Source organism: Chroicocephalus ridibundus, chromosome 6, assembly GCF_963924245.1.
Source record: "Chroicocephalus ridibundus chromosome 6, bChrRid1.1, whole genome shotgun sequence".
In the NCBI taxonomy this organism is placed as follows: Eukaryota; Metazoa; Chordata; class Aves; order Charadriiformes; family Laridae; genus Chroicocephalus; species Chroicocephalus ridibundus.
In genome coordinates this window covers 71,041,204-71,066,030 of record NC_086289.1, presented here as the reverse complement: position 1 = coordinate 71,066,030, position 24,827 = coordinate 71,041,204, and the positions used below count along the sequence as shown (strand labels likewise).

The following is a 24,827-nucleotide window of genomic DNA, read 5'->3' as shown; positions in this document are numbered from 1 at the left end:
TGAATAATTGAAAGCAGGAATGGAAGATGGAGCACAAATTAAAATGTGTCTGAAAGGCTCTGAGGCAGATGGAGAGACCACTGGATTGAGAACATAAATATATAAAAGCCATGAAAAACATGGCTATGGGGAAAGAAGCTTCAAATAAACAACTGACAATGAGTGCTCTTATTCACATTGTCAGAAGACATTTGTCCAGCTAACAGTGCTGCCATACAGCCAGGCATAACCGGCTGCTTCTGCTTAACAGATGTCCAGAACATCTTTTGAGGAACCTTTTGTTTCCACAGTGTTCTTCAGTGGAAAGGGGCCCTCAGTTACTTGGGACAGGCCAAGCCATGAAGAGTCCTCTTTCGTATGGCCTCAGTAACCTGAGACCATGTGATTTCATGTTCAGAAAGAGAGTTTATTATTTAAAAAAAAGAAATAAATCCAACTAGTTTAAAGTTGCACTTGTGAAGTGAGTTATTGCTGTGTATAGAATATTCACTCAGGTAACTGATGATGAATGTCTTTGTGAGACAGTTATACTAAAGCCCATAAATCAAAATTGTGTTTACTTAACCCAGTGGTGATAACATACACCTTTTGGAAATTGTAGCTAAGTGAATTTTCTCACTGAATTGTACCTAGCAGTGGAATATGCATATCTTTTCATTGCTGGAAAGAACCCACTTGAATTATGTTCTTACTTGACTGCTATTTCAGTGGTATTTTGCCAGTCTCTTCCAACTGTGAGATCATGGCGATTGTTCCTCTTAATGAGAGGAGAAAACTGCCTTTGCTAGGACTTGAAATTTCCAATGAGTAATTCTCCAATAATTACAGCATGTAATTAGAGGCTGTAGTGAAAATTACTTTCAGATTATCTAGGAAGTTCCCATCATAATATTGAACTCTTCCATATACCTTAGGTTCTGCAAGCTAAAGGGATGAGCACTGGAAATTCTGTAGCTGAAAAGCTCTAGTGCGGACAGAGTCATTGCATCTAAGAATGCATGTTTCTAACCCAGTAATTCTTTCTTCTGTTGCCTTGTAGGTTGTCAAGATATTGCGGATGAATTTAGAGCACAAGAAATTGATGGACAAGCTCTCCTCTTGTTGAAGGAGGATCACCTTATGAGTGCAATGAATATTAAGCTTGGACCTGCGTTGAAAATCTGTGCACGTATCAATTCGCTGAAAGAATCCTAGGGGGTGAACGTGAAGGTTTAAACAACAGTTTCTCAGTGACAGAACCAACAGTAATATGCCAGCATCTTCACTGTGGCATGAGTGTTACTGTGATGTTTTGTTAAATATATGGGGTTTTCCCCACATAAAGACTTAAAAATGTTCCTTTGGTTATACCAGGTAGTCCTCTGTAGTTTCCAATGATTGACAGGTTTGGGGTAAAGCCTGAGTAATGCTTTGAGTTGAAGTGGGAGTTCATGGAAAAACATGAAGTAAAATATGCTGTGATAGGTACAATATTCCCCAACATGTACTTTATCTTATAAGTTTAACGCCCCAGCACCCCCCCTAGTCTAAACACCATTTCAATTGTGTTGCTGTATTCTGAAAATTTTTTCCCACATACAGCAGTTTTTGAACTGAAATAACAGAAGTGTCCACAGACCCTGTGGAAGCACTAGTAACAGTAAAATGCTATGCATTTAGTTGTGCTCTCTGAGTTTCTTTTAGTCTTGAGCAAATTGTTTGCAAGGGGGGTAGGTTGGCAGCTGGTTTTCCTTGCGTAGGCTTACCCTCATCTCTGCCACTGTAGTATTTTCTTGAAGCCTGGAAATACTATTATAAACCATGTAGATGTCTCTGCAAAATCCTTATCGTCAGGCTACTGAAATGCAATGGCATGATACTCTTGCCAGAGGTAACTGAAGCACATGTTACTTTACTCTTTGTATGCTGCTATGTACTAAGAGGGCATTAAGTCGTTAGGTTTGTAGTTTCACATGCTGCTAGTTAAACTAGACCAGCAGTTCTCAAATGGGGGTTCAGAGCGGATCCTGAAAAGGTCTGGGAAGACTCGGGGTTCAGGTTCCGAAATGCCTAGGCGGGAGGGGCTGGAAACTGCAGCCAGAACTAGCTCATGTTGAGACAAGTTACTTCAAAGACTGGAGGTAGAGAAGGGGTAGCATAGCTCAGATGCTCTTGTTCTTGATACCTCTTCTAACTTGTTTTTTCCCTGTAGTGCGTTCCCATTGCCTCACTGGAAGCTTTCAAGCACCTTTTATTTGTCCCCTGGCTAGCGTGAGCTGGGCTTGCAGTAGTCTGAGGAAGGAGCACGGTGAGTTGCTCGAGGAGGTCCCTTCAGAGCTGGGTGTAGGAGCAGCTGCTGCTGCAGGTGGGCAGGTGTGGTGCCACCAACAGGCAGCTCTGGGAGAAATCTCTAGGGACCCTGCTTGGTCCCTCTGGCAGGAGATTTTGACCTGGATGCTGCAGACCCAGGCGGTGGGTTTAGTATCTTCCTCTGTCTTCCCTCTCTCGCGCTCTGTGGGGAACAAATAATGTATTTCCCCAGTTACTGACACTCTCAGAAGCTACTCGGGCCCTGAGGCAGCAGCGCCTTCTTGGCCTTCTCTTCCCCATCACCTGTGTACGGACGTTCGTGGATGTATTTTGTACCTTCTCTTCCCTCCCTTTTGCAGCTCCACTCCCCTTATGTACAGCCCTAGATCCCCAAGCACTTGTACAGGAAAAGAAGGGTATGTGTGCTGATAGACTCGTTGTGTATATTTGAACTAAATATGTGTATGTGTCTACAAATAATGTATTTTGTATTTTATGCAGATTAATGCATAATATATGATTGTGTAGGGTGATATTCAGGGGGACCCTAAAGTATTTGTGAAAAGAAGAGGAACTGATCTAAAGTTTGAGAACTGCTGACCTAGATGAAAAGGAGTCGATGCACATACACTGGCTGAAAGGAAGGTTTATGACAGGTAGATTAATATCTGTATTATTTAACTGATGACATTGAAGAGTAAATTGGGATTACAGAAAAATCTGTGCTTCATTTTCCTTTAATTAGACTATCGCTTTGCTTCTATTAACAGACTTTCTACCATTATCTTCCAGAGATCAAAATTACAATCATTGTTTTAATTACAACTGTTTGAGCTTACTATAGCAGATGCTATTAATATTTTTATTAACCACGGAGGCTCCAAGTTAAGACAACCCATTGCCGTTACGTGCTAGTACGTGGTGAGAGCCCTTATCCAAATGGCACCAAAGGCTTTAGAGAATTAATTGATGTCTGGGTTTATTTTGGAGGGAAGTTGCTAAGCACTTTCTAATTTGTTTTTTCTGTCTTCAGTTACTGTTGTCAAATAAACTTCTTAGTTGAAGGTTCAACGTTTGGCAATGTTCATTTGAAAGATATTCAAATGATGGAAACAGGGGGTTCCCATTTGTAGCATTTCTGTAAGATACACTGTGTAGCATATCTGTAACATATGTTCTAAAGGACGCGTTCTGTTTTGATGAGCTAATTGAAGACTAAAGATATCTTAGATATTTATCCTTTGGCTTTTGTCTTAAAGTTTCATTATTTTTATACAAAAATTTCACTGGCTAATTTTTAATCTGTCTTCTGATTGTACTGTTCCTTGGCAATGTAAAAAGTAGGTATACGTAAATGTGATTTGATAATGGCTTAAGGCATATTTGAAAATGTGGAGTTATGAGTCTTATTTAGACCTGCAGTTAATCACAGTGTTGTTACATGCATGAGAATTTCACCGTTGTTTTAATTTTGCTTTATTAGACAGCTTTCAGGAGAACTTCTACAGCTTGTGTTTATATACGACTCTCGGATGTAATCACTGACAGATGCCAGGAGCTCAGAGCAGACCTGATTCGTGCACGTCTGTTCTGGTTCTTCTGGTACACGACACTTTCTGTGGTTTTGGGAGAGCCACAGATGAGTGAGTTATACTTTAAATATTCATGAATGCAGCAACTAAGAATGTGGGCCTTATGCATATTGAAAGTTTTTTCTCCTTCAGTGATTTTGGCATTAAGCAGGAACTTAAAAGCAGACAGTGCTATACTAACCTATCCCGATAGCAATGCTCGTGGATTGGAGTGTTTGCCAGTATAGCTGTGTCAATAAAATCAGCTGGAAAAAAATTACACTTGTGCGTAAAAGTAGGATGGAAAACTTTCAAGTGCAACTAAAGTCTACTTCAAAGCTTTTGAATTTACTCAAAAAAGCAATATAATTCTTGGAGTAATATTTCTCCAGAACCATTTTGCATACCAGTTGCTTGTTTCTGTTCAGATCAGTGAGGTTTTCCCAGGCTTATAGTACCGTTTTCCATGGCTTCCCCCTCAAATTAAGCTAAGACTCTCTAGCAAAAGAGGAAGTATTGTGGATTTTAATTGACTATTTTTTTAACACTTGCTCCCACTGGATGTGTCTAGAAGAAATCCGTTTCGTTAGCTTTATTTCTTTGGGTTTTGTATTCTGTATTCAGACTGCTGCTGTTGTGGGCTACATCTCACAGTAATCCCTGCAATATTTCAATTCCTATAGAAACTAATACAGGATGCTGTAGAGATTTTAACTCAAAAGGGAGATATGTTGGATGGCTTTTTCCCTTCCTTTTTCTCCACTGGTCTCCATCCTGCCCTACTCCTTCATGCAAACCGCAGCATTAGCTCGGGGCAAAACCCTCTTGCAGAGCACTGGGCTGAATATGTCAAGATAGAATTATAACTCTTGTTAATGCTTATCTCAGCTCCATTGCTTTTTGGGGGAAGAAATGCACCTGATGGGTCGAAATGGTTCTGCAGACTCCCCTGCTTAATCTGGCCGTATCACTCAGCAGCCCTGCTTTGCAGCACAAACGGAGAACTGCAGTGAGGAAGCTCGGCCCCCTCCACTGACAAAGCTCTGGGAGCTCTGGGCTGCTGCTTGTTCAAAAACAGGCGTTGCCAATGAACTGCTGACTTCTCCCAGCCAACCCCTATTGCCTCACGTTTGGCCCATTTGTAAGACTTTATCACCTTGCTTATATAGAGAGTGAAAAATAACCATCTTGTCAAGTTAAACTGTCGGTTGGCTTGGATCACCAGAGAATGTTTGAAGGGGTTTTAAACAGACTGTGCTGCAAATCCATTCTCTACCCATTAATCCATCATATTTTTTTCCAGAAATGAAGTTCTTGATGGAGGGTAAAACCTTTGCTAGACTTGTGTCAATGAGATTGTGTCAATGCAAGCATGCGTTTCCCCATTTCTTTCCTGTGAAAGCAGGTTTTTTCCCCTAACTCTTTTGGACAAATCACAAGTGGGAATCCAGCCTTTTGGATAGAACAGATGGAGTCCATCATAACCGCAGATGCGGCGGCAAGAGCAAAGAAATGGCATGAAAATAAGTATTTGAGCAGGTTTACGATAGCTTTTTGGATCACCTCTTTATCTTGATCTTAGCTGTAAGGAAACGTTCAGGTGTAAAACCATTTCTTAACTGTAGTTTGCATGGAAGTTCCTGTAGTGGGACTTTGCTGGGTGTAGTGTATCCCTGCCTGGCAAACCAGTTAAAACTAATGCCTGTTTCAGGTGACTGCGCTCATTTCAGTATCACAATATCAATGCAGAGACTTACAGCTCAGTAGCTTAAGAAATTTTTCACACGTTGACAAATGTATAGCTCTAAGTGATCAAAGAATTCAGTGACAGCTGCACTGTGAGTCCTGGTTCTGCAAGTAATTTAGGCATCCACATAATTTATAACATGAGTAGTTCTTCTGATCTGTATTGAGACTATTCATATTAAAATTAAGCATGTGTATAAAAGCTTGCAGGGTTATTTTCTTACCAGTATTGCATAGAGATATTTAGATATGTAATTGTCACTCACTAGCCAGACTTTAACTCACCAATTGTTCTAGGCTGCTAATAACAACTCTGCAAACAAATCAATCTAGGATACTTTTTTTAATGTTCACCCAAATTAGTTATCAGAGATGAAAAGAAACTAACATTTTAAAATATTTTTGTTTTAAATGTACTGTTTCTGTTGAATGTTGAGTGGAACAGGTATGAACAGAGCTATAAATGCATAATTTTAAAATAAGGTGTTAATAATTGCTCATAGTGCATTAATTTCTAAGTCAGTCTTGCACAGCGAGCTGTAGTTTCAGACAGGAAATAATTGTGATGGAAGACATTTAAACTCATTTAATGCTTAGTTCATTTAAGCTATGCCTAAATTAAGTTTCATTTCAAAGGAATTTGCCTTGAGTCATAAGGACTTACTTAGACCCCTTTGGTTCTGTGTAGTTACATCCACTGGATGGCTTTGCAAATAGTGACATTTCAAAAAAGAGATGGTAATTATGGTACAGATAAGTGCCTGCTCTGTAGATGTGATGTTTACTTTCTTTTTCAAAAAGCTGTCCCCTGTGTAGTCTGAGATGATGGAGAGCCTGACCCTGCAGTCAGCGCCTGGACGTAGAGCGAGTACAAAAGCGGTCAGCACACATTACCCTAATCCGTATGAATGGGGCTGATTTGGTTTTACCACCTTCCTAACTTCGGAGGAGCTCGATGACGTGCCGTTTCCTCCCCCGTATAGACGTCTAAATGTGCTTTCTGCCCTGTTGAGTGTCGGCTGCGTTGGCTGGAGCCTTTTGTGTCCTACGTGTCCTCTGGGTCTCATGGCCAGCACTTCCATGTGTATTCGAGGCCCCATCCTAAACTGCTGTGTAGGTTTGTGAACCTCGACATTGAAGCTTATACACACTTGGAGGACGTGCATATTATTTACCGATCTCTTATAGCGAAGTGGAAGGAAAAAACAAAATTCAAAGGCGTGAATATGCTCATAATTGAAGGTATGTAGTAAGCTTATAGTCTAGCGCTTGTAACCTTTGATTTAACTTTTTTGAAGCACGGTTCTGGGAGTCAGTGTTACAAACAGATTTCGAGTAAAAAAGTTTTAAACTTCCAGCATGTGTTAGCTTCCTGCTGAATAACCCAAAATGACTGCGTATAGCAAGGAGCTAGAAAAAGGAGATCTAAAGAGATTTTTCCGTCTGAAAGAATTATAATTTGAGCACAATTGTACATTGATAGAATAGTGATCATAAATTTAAGTGCAACATGTAACACTTAAGGAGCATTTTAATTGTATGTAAAAAGCACTGTATTGTTACGTGGGGCTGTTGAAAGGCTATAGTATTGTTCATGGCTACTAAATCGGGGTATCCTTGCTGATTATGGGATTAGGCTAGAAGAACAGATATCATTGATTCAGGAGGAATTATCTGTTTTTTGAAGACTCACGTCGTCCTCCACTACCTGGCCAGTGTATCAGCAGTCAGGCTGTTGCCATCCTCTGGCAGCTTTTTGCAAAGTCAATGTTTAAAAGAACAATGAGATACCCTGCACACCCGACTTCCTTCTCAAGTAGTCTTTGCGTTATGGTGTTAGCAAACCAGTACTTATCAGGAAAAATCTGTGTAAAGGATGAAGGGTTTTATTAATGAGTGCCAAATCCTTCTATTTAGAGTTGGAAACGCATAGAATATCTCATTACAATCAATGTTGATTTTTAAGGGATTCTTTATAAGAGGAAAGTAGAGAAGTTTCTCATAAAGGGTTAATACTTCAGCCGCTGTTACCATTAATATCAAATAATCCTTTAAGAATTAAAGACTGTAAAGCATTTGAATGGTATTAGGCCATTAGTTGCTGGCACAGCACAAGAAGTAACGTACAGAGGAGATACGGCAGCGCTTGTCTGTAGTTGTTATTATTTCAGATAGTACCACCTTCCTAAGGGCACAGGGTCTCTCTCTCTGTCTGGCAGTGACACTGGAGTCCTGTTCTGGACTAATGGTTTATGGTTATGTGGCTGGACTCAAGGTTCAGGGTTGGGACTTCCCCGAGAAGAGAAAATGCACAAAGGGAAAAACTTAGTTGTTAGGAGGGTGGGTAACAGGGTAAAGATCCGCCTCACAATGGGTCTCTCCTCCATAAAAAGTCAAGGATAAAAGTGGGCTTACAAAGAGAGCTCCTGTTAATGCATTTTAAAGTAGTTAGTTAGCAGGGTCGGACACCAGAGGTGGATGCTGTGTGAGGACCTGCATAACGCCTACTTGGTGGGTGCAGCGACAGCCTAAAGCTTCATGCTCTTTGGCACTTTTCCCCAAAGAGTATGGAAGAAAGAGTTTGATAGTAATACAGTGATGCAACAACAGTACGTTAATACTTGCTTCGGCTGCATGTTGTGGCTTCCCTGTAAAAAAAATAAAATTTTTTAAAAACTTAAAATGGCTTTATCAGCACTGCAGCAACGATGGGAATTCTGCCCCATCAGGATAGATGGGGTTGTGTAAACTTTAATTACGGGTTGAGAAGCTGAACCACACTGATAAGCAAAATACATCGGCAGCCTTACCCAACTTCTTGCAGTTCCAGTTCTGTGTATGTTAATGAATCAGAAGGGTGAGACTAATCACACGAAACAGAACCATCTGAAATATATATTCTTGAAAATAACTTTGCCTTCATCTGGTGTTAAATGAATTTTGAATTAGGAATTTTTCCCTTGCCTGCCAAGACTGCAGGGATTAGTTATTTGATGATCTTCTGGAATGCCTGGTGCATTGCTATATTTGACATATTTGTTGGTTTTTAAATGGAATTAGGTTTTGTAAATATTTTGTCAACCCCGTTTCAGTGGGTGTCCAGTTTATATAAAACCTGAAGAAATGCTGTGTCAAAAAATGTGTTTAGACGTGGTTTATCCTGTAGCATCTCAAGCGCTAAATAACAGCAATTAAAATTTGAGAGAGCGGGGAGTGATTGCTTAAGGTTGTTTTTCAAGTTAACATTGCACGTGCTTTCCTACTTTTAACATGGAAATAGAATTTCCTCTAAATACATTTTCCAGCATAAAGGATGAAATAACTTGTGGTGCCAAACACTTCCAACTCTGTTGCTAAGCATTGCCTCCTCTTATTGCACTAGTTTTAAAATTCATTTTTTGATCATTTACTGTCCTTTTGATGGCCTTTTTAACAGATTTTCCCCAAATCATTTTCTACTGCTTAAAAACGCTCATGTCCTTTTGATGACATCACTGACACATCAAAGAAATTTACCACAGACTATAGGTGATAGAAGCACTCTGTGGGGTGAAGTAATAAATCGGAATGATAATCGGACTTTGACATATTGCAGAAACGCAAGAATAATATATGATTGAGATGTGATTGTGTATTCTTATGGAGTGATATACTGGAATATTCTTTTATAAAAAACTTTAGCCCACATAGCATTAAATTCTGCAATTAAATTTATGTCTATAATTGATTTATAATAATGTAAATGATAACCCAAAATTTAAATTTTACAGTTGAAGAGCACACAGTGAACTATGTAAAAATACGGTCTTCACTTTGTGAATCACTTTTTTAAAAAGCACTTTCCTATTACCAATTAGCATGTGAATGAATTTTAGATTCTCTCATTTGTTATGATCTGTAGAAGTGAAATTTCTTTAACCTGTCTGTTAATGAGTAAATTCATCATACAAATGCTGAAACAAAGCACCTTATACTATGCTGCTTAAACTTGCTTGTAATTGCACCTTTTGTTATCTGCGGATTTTTCTTAATGAGTATTCTTGTGCGATATCATTGTTCCCTGTGGGTCTGGGTGAATGATTAACCAACCTGCAGCATCATTTACTTATATAGTTTCTATTTCAATACAACATTGTATTGTGAGTTCAGTGCTTCAGAAATAAATGCTACTTCCATTTGTCTGCTTTGCTTGTGTATCATTTATTCCTCTTCCACAGAATTAAATCAAGACCTTCATAAACCTGCAAGAACTTGAAAATTAAGAAAGTATTTTTGCTAGAAGCCTGACTAGTTCTTCCCCTGCTGAAGTAGTCCCACTCCATATTTAACTGTTTTAACTTTCAAGTAATTTTGGCTTCCACATAAGATTTATTTTAGCCATTCTTTAACCTTGGGCACGTATTATTTATAGCAGCTAACCTTGTTGCTTACTGCTCTGACTAATTATTTAACTTTTAATATGTACATACATACATTAGAGGAGCAGTAGCAAAGAAGTAATGAAACATCACAACCTTTCCTGTAGTTGTGGAAGTTGCACATCTTGCACTATTTTTGTACTACGTAAACAAAGTTTATATTTCTGTAGGAGTTGGAGCTTTACACCAACTGAAAAAAAAAATATATTTCTCAATAAACAGACAACGCTTAAATTAAACTGACAAAAAGTCACACTTTAACAAGAAAATACACTTAAAAATAATCACAAAAGTTGTTTGAACCTTTGACGGTAGGTTAAGGCACGTACACAACTGATAAAAGGGTTTCAGCTTTGAATAAGACTTTATTGCATTTTGTACTATAAAACCTGAGATCATTCTGTTTAAAGCAAGTGTAAAATTCTAGTCATAAACATAAGCTGTAACTGAAAACATGTTTTTTGTAAGTAGTGGTCGTTACTTAAACCCGTACTTTCACATTAAATTCTCTGAACTGGCAGGTGCTTACTGGAACCCAGTGCAGCAGTGTGTGTGTCCCACATTGGTGCAGGATTTATTACAGTATTGGTAGACGTTGGACTTTTTTTCCACTGGTTGTATCTCTGGAGATGTTTCCTTGTATTATCTGTAAGGACACGGTCACAGAACGTCAGAGAACACGTTTCCATCGCACAGCACTTATTTGTATTTTTTTCAGTCAGCAGCTCGTTAACAGATCACAATTACTGTGCCTGGCTTATCAGCTGGCTCTGTGTTTTCATTGTTAAGTGGCATAAAGCAGAATTTCCAGCTGACAAATGGATCTGTAGACCACATCTCCTCTGTCAATTCAACATCATGACATCGACACCAGTACGCTACTGCGATGAGAAAGCTGTTGATGAAGTACAGCCAGGGGACGTTCATCTCCATGTAGGCTGGAATCCGAGCACCGAGAAACAAAATGATAATTTGAAGGAGAACAAAAGGTGCCCAAGTGCCAAGAAAACAGATGAGGAGTCTGGTCAGGAGCTGCCGCTTAAAGCAAGTGCTGTTGTTAGACACAGAGGAGAACATCAGAACAGGCTGACTGGCAAAGGAAACGACCCTGACAGATAGCAGCATGGTTAGAACTTCCTTCCGACAAGCCACGAGAGCCATGCCTATGAGCAGCACCATGGCACAGGAGACCGAGTAGCTCTGCACGCTGGCATAGAGAGGACACTGATACGGAGAAAAACGGTTCTGAATTTCTAGTCCTTCGTAGATAGCGGGAACTTTCAGAATACAAAAAAACCCTGACATCCATATAACAACCACAGCAAATACATACAGTAATCTTTGACCTCTTTTAGGAAATTGAGAGGTTTGGGCTATAGTCATGTAATAATCCAGACCAGCCACAACATACACCGGGTAATGCAAAATGCCGTAGATAAGAGAAGTTATCTGAGTGAATAGGCAAACGTGGTACTTTGTAAATCGCACACCCCAGAGTGCAAAGTCCTCAAAATAAAAAATGAACAGTATACTCATCAGCAGCATGAAATCGAGAAGTGCCAGTGAAACACAGAAGTTTCCCATAAAACTAACTTTCACATTTCTCTGCTTAACTTGCAACATGAAGAAATCAAGGAACACTTTTCCGAATATAATCAGGAGCAACATGCAGCTGATTTCCAGAGGTTGGTTGACCTGGGCGTAGTGGTACTGACCAGAACAATTTTCACAGAGAACAGCAGCCATCCTCCAACGGTGAGTATCAGCAAAGTAAGTATCACAGGGCACAGAGCTTCATATCTGAAAAGCAGAGGGAAAAAAAAAAGGTTTGTAAAAATTTATTTCTGGGTACCTCTACCAATTAGTTACTTCTCCATCATAGCAGCTATCAAATTTACATCTGAATTTTCCAGGCTCCTTAACTAAGAGTAAATAGCTTCATTATCATATCATTATCAAGAAGCACCTAAATTTCATCTTCTTTGAATTACATTCTCTTGAGAGTTAAAAAGTCAACATAGACCTGAGTTACTTTACTAGCTACTTCCCTAAGGAAAAGTTCAGGAAATAAGGTTGGCTGTGTTTTTTTTCCTTCAGGAAGCACGAGGGTCTTCCTGTCCAGTTGGGCAGAGGGATGGATGTTTCAGAACTCCTTCATATTTTGAAGAAATCAGATAACCATACAGGACAGAAATCATAGGAGACACAGGAGATGTTATAGTATGGCCTCACGGTTCATTATGCTCATACAATCTACAGAGAATTGAGACTGCTTTCTCCTGAAAGCAGAAGAAGTGTCAGCCCAACTCATCCTTTTTAGCTTCTAAAATGCTGGAACTCGGAGGCATTCCAAAGCACACATGCTTTATTAGTTAACTGGGCTTTTTTTGTTCATCCTTTCACAATGTAAATGTTACAACAGACACCTCAGAACAGCTGGTTTTTTCTCTTGGACTTCTGTAAGTTTCCTTGTAACTCTTTTCCTTGTATTAATTCCTAAGGAAAATGAACACAGGATGGCTTCGTATACGTCAGCAAGACATATTAGAAAAAGCCATACATACTTTCTTCTCTCTTTCCTAAAGAAGGAGGACGGTGTCAGCATTTTCAGCAACAGCAGAGAAAAGCTGAGAAGCCAAGGCAGCTGTAACAAGGAATTGCCTCTAAGGATCTCTCTTAACAGCGATTCACTTGTATTTGAATAAGACACCCGCATTTCTTACCGGCTCGGCAGAGTTAGTAACGTTTGAGTTAGTGCCTCCTGAAGAGCAGGATGCGAGGAACAGCCAGAAGCACTTGGCGGTCCAACTTGAGATGTAGCCACTGGCTACCCCTGATCTCGGTTACAAGCCTACCGGGCTGCTTCACTAGTCATCTGTACATTTCATCCTCTAAAACCAAATACATTTTACAGTACAGCTTAAAATAGCCTTCCAAGCGTATTTTCTCTTCATATACTGCTTGTGCGTGCAGAAAGGAGGAATCCGGCGCGCAAAACAAGCTGATACGATGCAAGCGATCGCTCAGACCCCACCGGTGTTATTATAACGCAAAATCACCTGTGCCCAGGTGAGGCCTTTGGACAGACCAGCGGCGGGGCTGAGGGAGCCGACCGTGCCCGCGCCCCGACGCCACCTCCCGGGGGCTCCCCGCCGGCCTCCCCCGGCCCCCCCGCCCCGGCGGGCTGCTCTCCTCCGCAGGGCCCCGGCTCCGCGCCGGGCTGCGAGAGGCGGCGGCCGGGGAGGGAGCTCTGAGGGGACGCCCGGGCTGCGAGCGGTGGGTTCCCGCCCGGTTCGGCCCCTCCTCGCTCGGGAACCCACCTGCCGCGGCCGCCGCCCCTCCGCGCTCCTCCTCGGCGTGTGCTGCGGGGACCTTCCCCAGGCTCCCGCGCCGCCGCCACCACCTCAGGCGGCGGCCATCTCCGCCCCTCCCCACGGCACGGGGACCCGGGAGGGGTGGGGAAGGGCAGGGCAGGGCAGGGCTCGGCTGCCGAGCCGGTCGGGTGGGGCCGGGCCTGTCCTGCCCGCCCAGCCCCGCTCCCAGCCGGTCCGGCCGCTCGGCGCCCGCTGAGGAGGCGCCACGGCGCCCGCCGGTTTCCCGCCGGGACGGGCCCTTCCCCACGGCGGGCGGGGAGCGGCTCATGTTTGAGGGAAAAACGACCGCTTTGAGGACAACGGTTAAATACGTTGTGTTTGGTCCCTCCCTCCACACACGCCCGCTGTCACTGAGGGAGGTCAAACGGCCCCGGGCGCGGGAGGTGAGCGCCTGTCGTTAGCTGAGCGGCGAGAGCCCTCCTGGGGCCGCGGAAATCACCATCGGTAAACATTTACCGTTCTAAGTGTGCGGCTGGTGCGTGGAAAAAAGGCAGCGGGGCGATGGCCGGGCGCTGAGGGCGCCTCAGAGGGTGCTGGCGAGAGGCCGGGACCTCAGGGCAGGCGGGCTGTCCCCCTCGGTCCTTGATGGCGGCGGTGTGGTGTGCGGCAGCGACGGCAAGGTGTGTCGTTTAGGAAGCCCTGTGTGGGTTTACCCACCCCTGTTGGATTTCATAGAATCATAGAATGTGTTGTGTTGAAAGGGACCTCTAAAGGCCATCTAGTCCAACCCCTTGCAGTGAGCAGGGACATCTTCAACTAGATCAGGTTGCTCAGAGCCTCATCCAGCCTGGCCTTGAACATCTCCAGGGATGGGGCCTCCACCCCCTCTCTGGGCAACCTGGGCCAGTGTCTCACCACCCTCGGTGTAAAGAACTTCTTCCTCATGTCTCATCTAAACCTGCCCTGCTCTAGTTTAAACCATTGCCCCTCGTCCTATCGCTACATGCCTTTGCAAACAGCCCCTCCCCAGCTTTCCTGTAGCCCCTTCAGGGACTGGAAGGTCTCCCCGGAGCCTTCTCTTCTCCAGGCTGAACCCCCCCAGCTCTCTCAGCCTGTCCTCACAGCAGAGGGGCTCCAGGACTTTGATCATCTTCATGGCCTCCTCTGGACCCGCTCCGACAGGTCCATGTCCTTGTGCTGAGGACTCCAGAGCCCTCAGCGATTTGGGACTCGTAGCCCTGTCGGTAAATTGTCACCGGTGTCACCCTTTGGGACTCATAGCCCTGTTGGTAAGTTGTCACCAGTGTCACCCACGCAGAGTCAGTCACAAGGAGCGGGGATGCTCATGTCCCTGAAAGTACCCAGCGGGCTCTGGAAGAACTAATTTCTGTTTCTTTTCTGGTCTCGCAGCTGGAAGAACTCTCGGCGTGGATCTCCTCTCCGTGGGGAAGCATGTGGCTTTCCCTGGGGCGTGAGCCCATGTGAAATGCCCTGGATTTGTGGGCATCCACATGCATGTGACTGAACACAGCATGCTTCTAAATATGTGACAAATCCCCTTTTCGCAGTGTATCACTACTTTTGTCATTGATTAAGCCATGAAATAAATCTGAATATTGCAGAAGTCAGCCAATGGTGTATTTGCAACACGGTTCAAATGTTTAACATCATGTAATGGTTTTATAGAACACTTTAGGTTTTGAAATACAACACAAAATTGTACAAACCCATCAATACTGTATACTTATTCTCTTCCGCAGGGGAACTTAATATTTAACCAGCAACTATATTCTGGTAATGATACAGTTAAAGGGATGTACAGTAAATATTAAGGAATATCCTACTGTGAATGTTACCTTGGCAAAAAGAGTTTTTACAAATGGCTCGCTCAATTCTGTCTTCCTCAGAGATTTTTCACAATGAAGAAATGGTTGGGAGAGAGCTTAGGGAATACCCGTTATTTGTTTTAAGGTAATGACGAATTAAAGTAGATAATTGTGAAAGTATATGCAAAACCTTTATAAATGGGTTGGCTTTTTAGCTTGGCCATCCTGTAGCAATCTACTTAATAGAATTTAAAAGTTCACAGTGACAGGTTTTTGCCTCCTCCAGATGAAACTACTAATTTAGTTTTCCATTTTGTCGTTTTAATTCCCATCCACCAATGCCTGTAAGATAGGAGCACATCCTGCCGCGGGCGTGGCATGCTGAGGGTCCCCAGCTGTGCTGCTCAAGTTAATTGGCAGTGGTTCCCTGATTGCGGTGTGGATGCAATATAGCTTTAAAGCTATGGCATCTTTATCTTTTCCCTTTTTGCTTTTGGTAACGCAGGGCTAAATGTAACAAGAAGCTTGGACGTCTGTGAGTTGGATGCTGCAGCACCCGCCCTGTGCTGAACAGTCTAGAGCCCGGTACTGCGGCTCCTCTGCCTCCACGCGATGCTCGTCTGGACTAGTTTGCTGGGCAGGAGCTGCTAGCGTGAGTCTCTAGGTCTGGGAAAAGGCAATGTCTAACATCCTGCCTTTCCCAAACCTTAGGTACTGACGGGAATAAATGACATCTTTTAGATGCTTGCTGCAGATTGAACTGACTGAGAAATTTAGGCAGAACACCTGATTTCTGGGACCTAATGAGGAGAGCTAAACCTTTGGGAGCTTTTTGGATTTATTGTTTATTACTCAATTTAACCTGTCTTTTCTTGGGTCTAAACTTCCATCGTTGATGATAGAGCAGCTATGTTTTTAGTCTGTCTAGTGTCCATCGGGAAAGAAACATTTTTTATTGTCTTTCTTGCAGGGTGCAAATCCATGTGTGATCTGTGTGTACAAAAGTACCAAGTGGCTGGTAGGGCCTCTTCTGAAAGCAACTAACTCTCTGGAATTAAATTCAGATGTAGATAGAGGTTGTTTTTTTTTTTTCTTCCCCCCACTCCTTTCCTGGTTCATCGCCAGGATTAAACAGCTTCAGGAAAAAAAAAAAAAAGAAGTTTTAGGGTTTTTTTTTGTGGAAAACCAAGTTGATCGGTGTTAGAGTCTGAAAAAGTGTGAGAGCTTAAAGTAATCTCAGGCAGCATTCACATTGGCAATATTTACTTATCCAAAGAGTACTAACTAGGACTGTTGCATAAATTGCAATATAATAAGAAAATATTGACACCTGAGATGGGTATTTTACATTCTGAGCACCCAGTCCACAGCATGGTCCCATTCACAAGTATCTGAATGGTGATGTCCTCCAGAAGTAGCTCGTTTTCTTCTTCTTAGTTCTCATCCAAACCAGCGAAAGTGATTTTCCCAGTAGTAGCTAGTGAATTGTTTGGATGGTGTATTTCTGGCCTTTTTGTTTGTTTCTGATCATGGCTTTCTTTATGACTGCAGAAACTACTGTACTGGCCTGTGTGGGGAGATACTGGGATGGTGGAAATTGGCAACCAGGAGTGGAAAGAGAGGATTGAAACATTTTTTTTTTTCTGCTGATAAAAATCCTAATGAGCGTGCCCCTCCAGAGTATGCAGCTCAGTGTATCCGCTCCGTCTCGGTGAGCCTTCCGAGCAGGCTGCTCAGTGCGGCCCACAGGAGCCCAAGTTACACCCCGCGTTAATGTTGGCACTACTTCTTGGCTTCCCTTTCCCTCCACTTGTTTGAAAGCTCGCTTATTACTGACTGATTAGTCTCAAGTGATTGTTTTCTGTTCAGAGACTGCATTTATTCATGTGCAGCTGTAGAAAGGTTTAAGAAAACTAATTTAGATTTGCATGCAGGCAGCTGTGTGTGAAAATAAGGCAGGAGACTGCCTCCTCCAGGAGAAGGGTACATGAAACGGTACAGCAAAGCACAGAATCGTAGAATCATAGAATGGTTTGGGTTGGAAGGGACCTTAAAGACCATCTAGTCCAACCCCGCTGCCGTGGGCAGGTACACCTCCCACTAGACCAGGTTACTCAAGGCCCGTCCAGCCTGGCCTTGAACACCTCCAGGGACGGGGCATCCATCTCTTGCAAAAGCTGTTGGTGCATTTTTCATATGATCATGTTGTGGTTCTGTGATGTCCCCTGTAGTCACAAGATATTTGCATAGATGCGTCCTTCCTTCTTCAAGGCTGTTTCCTGCTGCTGGTTGCTCGTATTTTGGGTTCTGTTGTTAACTTTAAGTGTAAGTAATTTTAGGACAAAGGGGAAAAGAACAAGAAAAAAAAATCCCTCTAATTTCAAATCTAACTCAGTCCGTTTCTGAAAGAAACAGAGTGACTGAATAAAGTTAGTGTCCTCACAGAAGACTGCGGACCCCACAGTTCACTGCAGCTTCTGAAGTAACTTAGAAAGACCAATGGGTAGAGTTTCTGCATGTTGCTTCTGCGTCACCCTCAGTGCTGCCTGATTTAGGGCCGGGAGGTTTCCTTCGGACAGACGTAGGTGTAGATAATGAATACAACTTATTTACCATTACGCGAAGGAGTATGAGGGCATGCTTCCTACGTAGTTAGCAACGAATCTTTACTTTTCCCCAGTTCATCCTGTTTGGGCTGTGTTGTGCTTCAGAAGCTATTTGCCACCTGCCCCTTTATTCAGTTGAATAGAAGGAATAGATTTTAAGCTTCACCTTTGCTTATTTCAAGAAATCTTATCCTGACATCTCGGACACCTCGAACCATGTTGGGAGCAAGATGGGGAGATCGAATGCATATTTATGCATTTTGATGTCGTGCGTAGGGAAAGCCATACACTGTGAGCTCCTGGAAAAAATTATTATGAAAAATCAGTGTCCTAAGCAGCAAGGAGTTGGGCTGTGACTCTGTTTGGAGATGAACGGACATAACAGCTGTGAGCAGAGCTGGCAGTAGACTGCGGTGAGCGCACAATGCTGTCTCTGGAATACGTTTGTACGTGGAGATGAGTGCCGATCTGATACAGCCTTTCCTGTGCCCTTTTCTCTTTCCTGGATGTGCCTTTAACTGGGTGTTGCCAAGCTGAGCATGTTTAATGCCCTATTAGGTTGTATGCCTTGTCAGCACAGGATCAGCAACCAGAGTTTTGCAATGGCTGATGAGCAAGTGGTTGTGGAGTTGCTGTTCCTGAAAGGCTGCATGTCTCAGAAAGACAGTATGGTGTTTATGAAGATTTTAATTTATTAATTAAATCTTTAACTAATAAAATATTTAACTGACTTTATTTTTTAAAGAAGAAAATACTTGACCAGTGTCCCATTTATAAGATGTTTTCATTTACTTTTCAGGAATCTTTTAAAAGCACAGACAATGTGCATTTGGATCTTCATTTGACTCACTCAAGGTGCTCATCTTAAAAGTAAAACAGGTTTGTTCTTAGGAAGTTCTCGTTGAGAAGAAACCGTAAATATTTGCACAGTAATTTTAATTTGAAGGCATCTTGTTATAGAATTCTAACTCTGCCTATTCAGTGGAAATCTAGTAAATGCAGTACATAGTTGATGCCGGCCTTGGTGCACTTTTCAGAAGTAATGTTTCCTTGATCTGTGTAACCGCAGCGCGCTTTCACTCTGCAAGGTGAAACCTTTCCTGGTGCTCATCATGACACTGCAGTCTTTTTGGGTTTTGCTTGTCTTTGACACGGAGAATTTTTCAGGGAACTAGAAGAAAGATGGGAAGTGCAAGGCTCTGAAAACTGCATTACTTGAACCAGTAATTTATAAACCCCAATTCATGGCTTGCTGGTGACAAGAAATTACAAGTGTTAAGACTGAAGCCAACGTAGAGTGCAAGGTGCGATCCTACTCTCATTATGTTGCTCACAAACAACAAAACGGAGCTAGTAATCTTCTAGAACCTTCTAATATATTACTACCTCCCACTAGACTTCACTTTTAAACAAATGGTGGCGTTGTCATTTAAAAGGAAGCTAAAAAGGGGGAAAATGGAATTTCAATCCCACCCTCAGTCTGAAGAATTCAAAACTACATCTTCTAATTCCTAACAAACAAGCAGCCTTTCTTAATTATTGGTTGAGGACTCATATGCCAGAAAGAGAAAATAAGAATTTACTGTTAAGGCTAGTGAGAGTCACTCAGGACTGTTCTCTGTGTTTCATTTATTGGCTGGTAAAGGTGAACTGCAGGAGAGTCTTGTGGGCACCGACATCCTTTCCTGGGTCCAGGCTACCGAGTACTTTCAAGGATCATAAGCGTAGCCTTTTCTGTGTTTGTTTCTGTTTTATATGATGAGATTTAATGGTGGTTACCACCTGTAGAGAAACCTTTGATCTGTATCTAAAGCATGATCAGTGTTTACCGACTGCTGTTAGCCCTCTATTTACTTTAACTTGTACTGAAACCGTTTGCATAGTGCTATTACTAACTCTAAACTAACTCCTCTCTCAAAAGTCTTTTATCATAAAACAATTATTTTTCTGAGTGATTATTATTTTCACATAAAAAAAAAAAAACGCATGGAAAAAACAGAATGCCTGCTGTGTCAGCCAGTAAGTAATGGACTCTTTGTGGACACAATCAGGAAATGTGCCTTTTGTTTTCCTGCACCTGTTGCTGTATTACAGATAAAATCATCCAATGTTTTATTAAATAAAACGAGAAGCCGTAATGAAATTGTACCAGCCGTTACCAGGAAGTCTATTGAAAACATTCAGCAGCTGCTCAGTCCCAGTTCATTTACACTGATAGGATTGTTTTGTCCTTCTCCTTATGCTCTAAGTGAGAAAGCTACAGTGCGCGCTGGTGTGGAGCAGAGCCTTGGGCCATTTCACACCGCTCTCCCCTAACTCCTTCTGAGTATTTGATCGGAATCAGTAACAAATCATGCTCAACAGTTGAGTACCTACGACTTGTAAATGTTCGCTAGATAGAAATCAGTGTCCCGGTTCTTACAGATAAGTGTTTCTAGACCCTTACAGCAGAGTGGTAAAGCAGGTAAAGATCTACCGTATTATTCTGATTTTATAGAGAGGGATTGATCACAGAGGTTAAGAATCAAATCACGCAACCCTTCTTATTAGACAAAATACCGAGGAAGCCTGAGGAAGCCTCTGGAGGGAGCTGGGGGTCATCCTTGCTCAATATAGTTAAATATCACCACTCTTTCTCTAAAGGTCCCTACCGGAATTGATCTCTCTCTCTCTTCTGTATTTAAAAGTCAATACGTGTATCATGTGGCTGTGCTGGCAAGTAGGTAGAGACTCTTTTGCAGAACAGACTGTAGCTCCTAACAAGAGCTGCCTAATTTAAACAAAAAGGTAACCCTGGCAGTAATCTCCGTGCTAAATACCCAACAGTAGATCTTACGTTAAAACCACGGAGAAGTTGCACCGTAACCATAGTTGCTCTGGGTATTGGAAAATGGTTGTTAAAGACTTTCTGGTAAAAATAGTGTAATAAAGAATTTGGTTCAAACTGGCATGATTCAAACATTTCCAGGCTTGTTTTTAAAAAACGCAGGAGAAGTAGGTGGGTGAGGTGTCAGCCAAGCAGTAAGTGCTAGAGCCCTCCAGTCCCTCAGCCTCTCCTGCTGCGGCGTTCCCTTCTCAGCACCCAGCGCCAGCAGAAAAACTGTCACCAGAGCCGGTCTCCTGTCCCGCTTCTGTGATTGTGGATCTCCTCTGAATTTATCCCAGCGCGACTCCATGAAGAATTTAGACTCAGGTATAAGGAAGTAAGGCAAACACAATCTTTCTAGAACACGAAGAAGTAATATGTATAGAATCTGTACGTATAGAACCTTTCTATCTGAAAAGTTGGTCTGAAATTGCGTGCGGCAGTGTGCCTCAAGCAGTTGGCAAATGGCTTTGGCATCCCCAGAATCAAGTCACAGCAGGGAGACCGCTGGCTCTTGGGATGCTCTGTCTGCTCTGCTTTGCTTTGTTTCACAGCCTTTTTGAGCCCGTCCTGCCAGTGTTCTCAGCCAGTGCGAGATGGCCCTTCTCTCCTCCTCCGGCACCAACCTGAGGAGGAGGGGTGGAAGAGGGAAGTGAATTTGGAAGGTAAAAGGACTCGGTTCTCTCTTAATAAATAACTTAAGGCCAGAGCATCTTTCATGGAGCACTTAAGGGCCAGTACCGGTTTAAAATCACCAATGTTGCCATTGGATCCACGTTAGGAGTCTGCAGCTCTCTGGCTTTACAGCCTCGGCACCTCCCTGGTTCCTGGGGCCACGGCCACGAGCTCCTCCAGCCCGGCTGGCCCAGAACCGGGCATGTGCCGGGAGCGCCCCAGGTCTCGCACAAGTAACATAGTGTTCCTTGAAATTCCTGTCTTTTACCCCAAGCTCATGGCAGCGCATAGCAACGCAGGGCACCTAGATCAGAATAAGGCAACTTTGGGGGATGGGAAAGAGGGGAAGGACGTGTCCCTGTGACGAACAGCCGGGCTGTGTCATTTACGGTCAGGCTCACAGTGGCCAAGAGCTCGTTTAGGCTCTGGACCACTCGGTGATGGGGAAGCCGGTCTGCTGTCCTCACTGGCGCGTCTCCTGGGAGGAAAACCGTAGGTACTGATAAAACTTTTCCACAGCAGTCTTTTTTTCCAGGTGGTATTTAGGTGTATTTTATTTTGTAAATTGCTTAGGTTTGTGGCTGGGGTATGTGAATTGTGGTGCGGGGATAGGAAGGGGCAAGCAGCTCAGCAACCGCAGGAGGGAGAAGGAAGCAGCAAGGCAAGGAAAAGGGTTTACTCCAAACTGAATCTGCCAAGAGGAGCTTCCAACTGCTGCCAGCAGAACAACTGCAGCTGGAAGAGGATGTTTCTCTCTTGCCCAGCGCTTTTGGTGCCAGCTGTGAGGTTTGAGTATTACTTTGCTGTCATTGTGAGCCTATTAGAAAAGATTTATATTCTCAGAGGAGCTGGAGAGCAACTCTGCAAGGCTCTGCCGGCTTAGGGCCGCCAAGAGAAGTGCAGGTGGTTGCAGGAAGGAAAATAAGGGGCTAAGCCAGGCAGGTATATTTTCCACATTTCTACATTTAATGTTTACATCGTCTACATTTAATGTTTACATAAGGCAGATGCTTCTGTCAGCCTTCCTCCTGATCTAACAAAAGCAGGGCAGGTCCTGGTTAAAGCTTAATTTAAGAGTTGACTGAGGAACTGAGACATTCTCTATTTTTCGTTATCTGCCCTTTTTCATGCTGCATGATGCTCTGTGAACTCCACCTGGTGTTATTTCAAACAGAAACCAAAGCAGGCCTAAATGAGCAAAATATATATATCCTATAAAATATATATATTTTAAAAACATGCAGAGAAATCTGCTACATGACATATAGCAGGTAAAAGTAAATGCTCCCCCTGAGCTGCTGCTATGAAGGTACTTTGCTATTCGAAAACGGCTTATTATCACAAGCATCCCCAGCAGCGCTGTAACATTTCTACAGATAAAGAAATATGCAAGTTTGTCAAAAATAATTTTTAATTACTTCTTAATTGCTAGAGAAAGATCTTTGCTTAAGGAGCTCAGAACACCACAAGTGAGCTGAGGGGTTGTATCCATACCAGAGCAGCGCATACTTGGGTCTAACATCTCCGTTAAATACTGATTTGCATTAAGTGCTCATTTGTGGTTTACCAGTAATTATTTAATTCCAAAAAAAGTTAGGAATAATCATATTTTCTTGCAAAGAAAAATAATAAAATTATATCTGGCATATAAAATACTGGGAGGAATATCAGTTAGACCACTGTAAAATTTTATTGCAGGAAGGGCATTTTAATAGTTATTTAAATAACTCTCCACTAACTATATATTTTTATATGTGTTCCCATAAGGTCACCCTAGACCACTCAAAATCAGTAAGAACTCTGAAATACCCGATATAAAAGTGTCCTGATAAATAACTAAAACACGGCCAAGTACCTTTGTGATTTTTCTCTCTCTGGACTGGAAGTGTTAGTCAGGATACCGCAAGTCCGCTCACAATTTTACTATTACTGGCATATTGTAATCACTTCTCTCATTAACTCATTCCAAAATAATTCTGAAGTATTTGGGGAACATTTGTAGAAAATGCCAGATTACAGGAATGGGTCGTGAAGTCCTTTCCTTAACCACTGAACAGCTCCAACGGATCTCTCTCTTCGCATTATTCAGCAGATCCAGAGTTGTTCACTGCAGATCAAGGGAAGGAGTTTAAGAGTAATTCAATCCAAGCTGTGTGAGCTTGGAACTTGATTCGGGTGACAGTACACATTTTTTGATAATTAATTTTGAGATCCAGACACTTGGATCACATGCATCCCCTTAAGAGGAAGCAGATGGCAACATTACTGAGGTATTTATTATTTGACCATTACAACTTTTATTTTCTCAGCAATGTCCTTAAGGTGTTACGGTTTCACTTCTAGGAGGAAACGTAACTTGAAACAATTGAAATCTACTACTTCCATTTGTTCAAAAAGCAGCAGCAGCTCAGCTGCCCGCTGTGACCCCGTTAGACACCTGTGTTCAGTGTACCGCTGTGCTCTCCTAAGTGCCAATTTGCAAACGGCTTCTGGAAGATCTGTATGTTTTAGCTGCCCTTGGAATCATCAGGAATCTCACATAATGAACCCTGAGGATGTCTTCAGCACAGAGAAGATTTTTGTAACTTTTTTTCTGGTGTGGTAAAAAGGGTTACGAAGCAAGCTGTAGTACTAGCTCTGCAGGACAGATGTACCACGAACTACAGAGCCAAGGAGCTGAAGATCGTTGCCCAGAGAGAAACGCAGCTCGGTTCTCCACGCTAGACACGAAGATGTGAAACGCAAGCGCAAAGGAAACTGGCCTCTGCGTGAGCAGAGTGTGTTGCAAAACAGCTGCTTCTGAAATCAGTGAAAAGGCAGCTGTTGGTCAAGACCCCTCACCACCACACGGTGCACATCTCGGTAAGGAACTGAAGGCAGCGACAGGACTTTCATTAGCTGTTTTAATCAGTGATAACACACAAGTGTCCAGGAGTCAATCCGTTTAGGTAATGGGTCCTTTAATTTTTAGCTATATTAATAAAAAAGTGATCCAACTTATCTGTTTCCTTATGGAGTAAATATTCAGGAAATTTAAGAAGCAAATACACCATATCCACGAATTGATTATCAATGTACCCATTATGATCTATATATTTGCACAGTATGAAGAATTGGTATCTTCATCCAAAATGCCAATGCTGGAAGAAAGGGGAAGCAATTTAGGAGAGGGAAAAAATTTCTCTTAAGTCAGTTATTAAAACTTCAAGCTTACCCTTATCTTCTCTGAGTGGGTTCGGGAGACGATCAAATCCATAGTTACTGTTAAACTCATCTAGAGGAACGACGCCAAGTCTTAACGTCGTCAACGCTTGGTTAACCAAAACATACAGTACGTCCTCCAAACATCCAGCTGAAAGGGCTGTGCAAGAGAAACTGCACAGACTACTAAAAGAGATTTATAAACAAATTATTAATGGTCACTTTGTATTAGCTTTGAGTTACCTACAGTTCTGAACAAATACTCTCCCGCCTCTTCAGTTTAAAAAGTATTCCAGTTCAAGAATATAGAAAGTT

At 42.5% G+C, this 24,827-nt stretch overlaps 2 protein-coding genes across 9 annotated transcripts in view; one reads left to right on the top strand and one right to left on the bottom strand.

Annotated features, from left to right (window-relative positions):
* Nucleotides 1-9,783, top strand: part of PHC3 (polyhomeotic homolog 3) — a 38,871-nt gene extending 29,088 nt beyond the window's left edge. For all 7 annotated transcript variants that reach the window (XM_063340074.1, XM_063340073.1, XM_063340072.1 and 4 more), the window contains one exon: nucleotides 1,040-9,783. In XM_063340074.1, coding sequence (XP_063196144.1) covers nucleotides 1,040-1,194 — 155 coding nt within the window. In that variant the 3' untranslated portion in view covers nucleotides 1,195-9,783. The remainder of the gene's footprint in view (nucleotides 1-1,039) is intronic.
* A 463-nt stretch (nucleotides 9,784-10,246) lies between these two features.
* On the bottom strand, nucleotides 10,247-13,658 carry GPR160 (G protein-coupled receptor 160). Of its 2 annotated transcripts, XM_063338734.1 has the most exons (3): nucleotides 13,345-13,658; nucleotides 12,748-12,915; nucleotides 10,247-11,824 (listed from the first exon to the last, which is right to left on the bottom strand). In XM_063338734.1, the coding sequence occupies exon 3, from the start codon at nucleotides 11,768-11,770 to the stop codon at nucleotides 10,754-10,756; it is 1,017 nt and encodes a 338-aa protein (XP_063194804.1). In that variant the 5' UTR covers nucleotides 11,771-11,824; nucleotides 12,748-12,915; nucleotides 13,345-13,658; the 3' UTR covers nucleotides 10,247-10,753. The 2 variants fall into 2 exon arrangements, with proteins under 2 accessions (XP_063194804.1, XP_063194803.1); XM_063338733.1 differs by lacking the exon at nucleotides 12,748-12,915.
* Between the last annotated feature and the right edge of the window lie 11,169 nt (nucleotides 13,659-24,827).

Bases quoted from the DNA above. Each gene is read 5' to 3' on its own strand.
- GPR160 (XM_063338734.1), bottom strand. From the start codon at position 11,770: ATGGCTGCTGTTCTCTGTGAAAATTGTTCTGGTCAGTACCACTACGCC.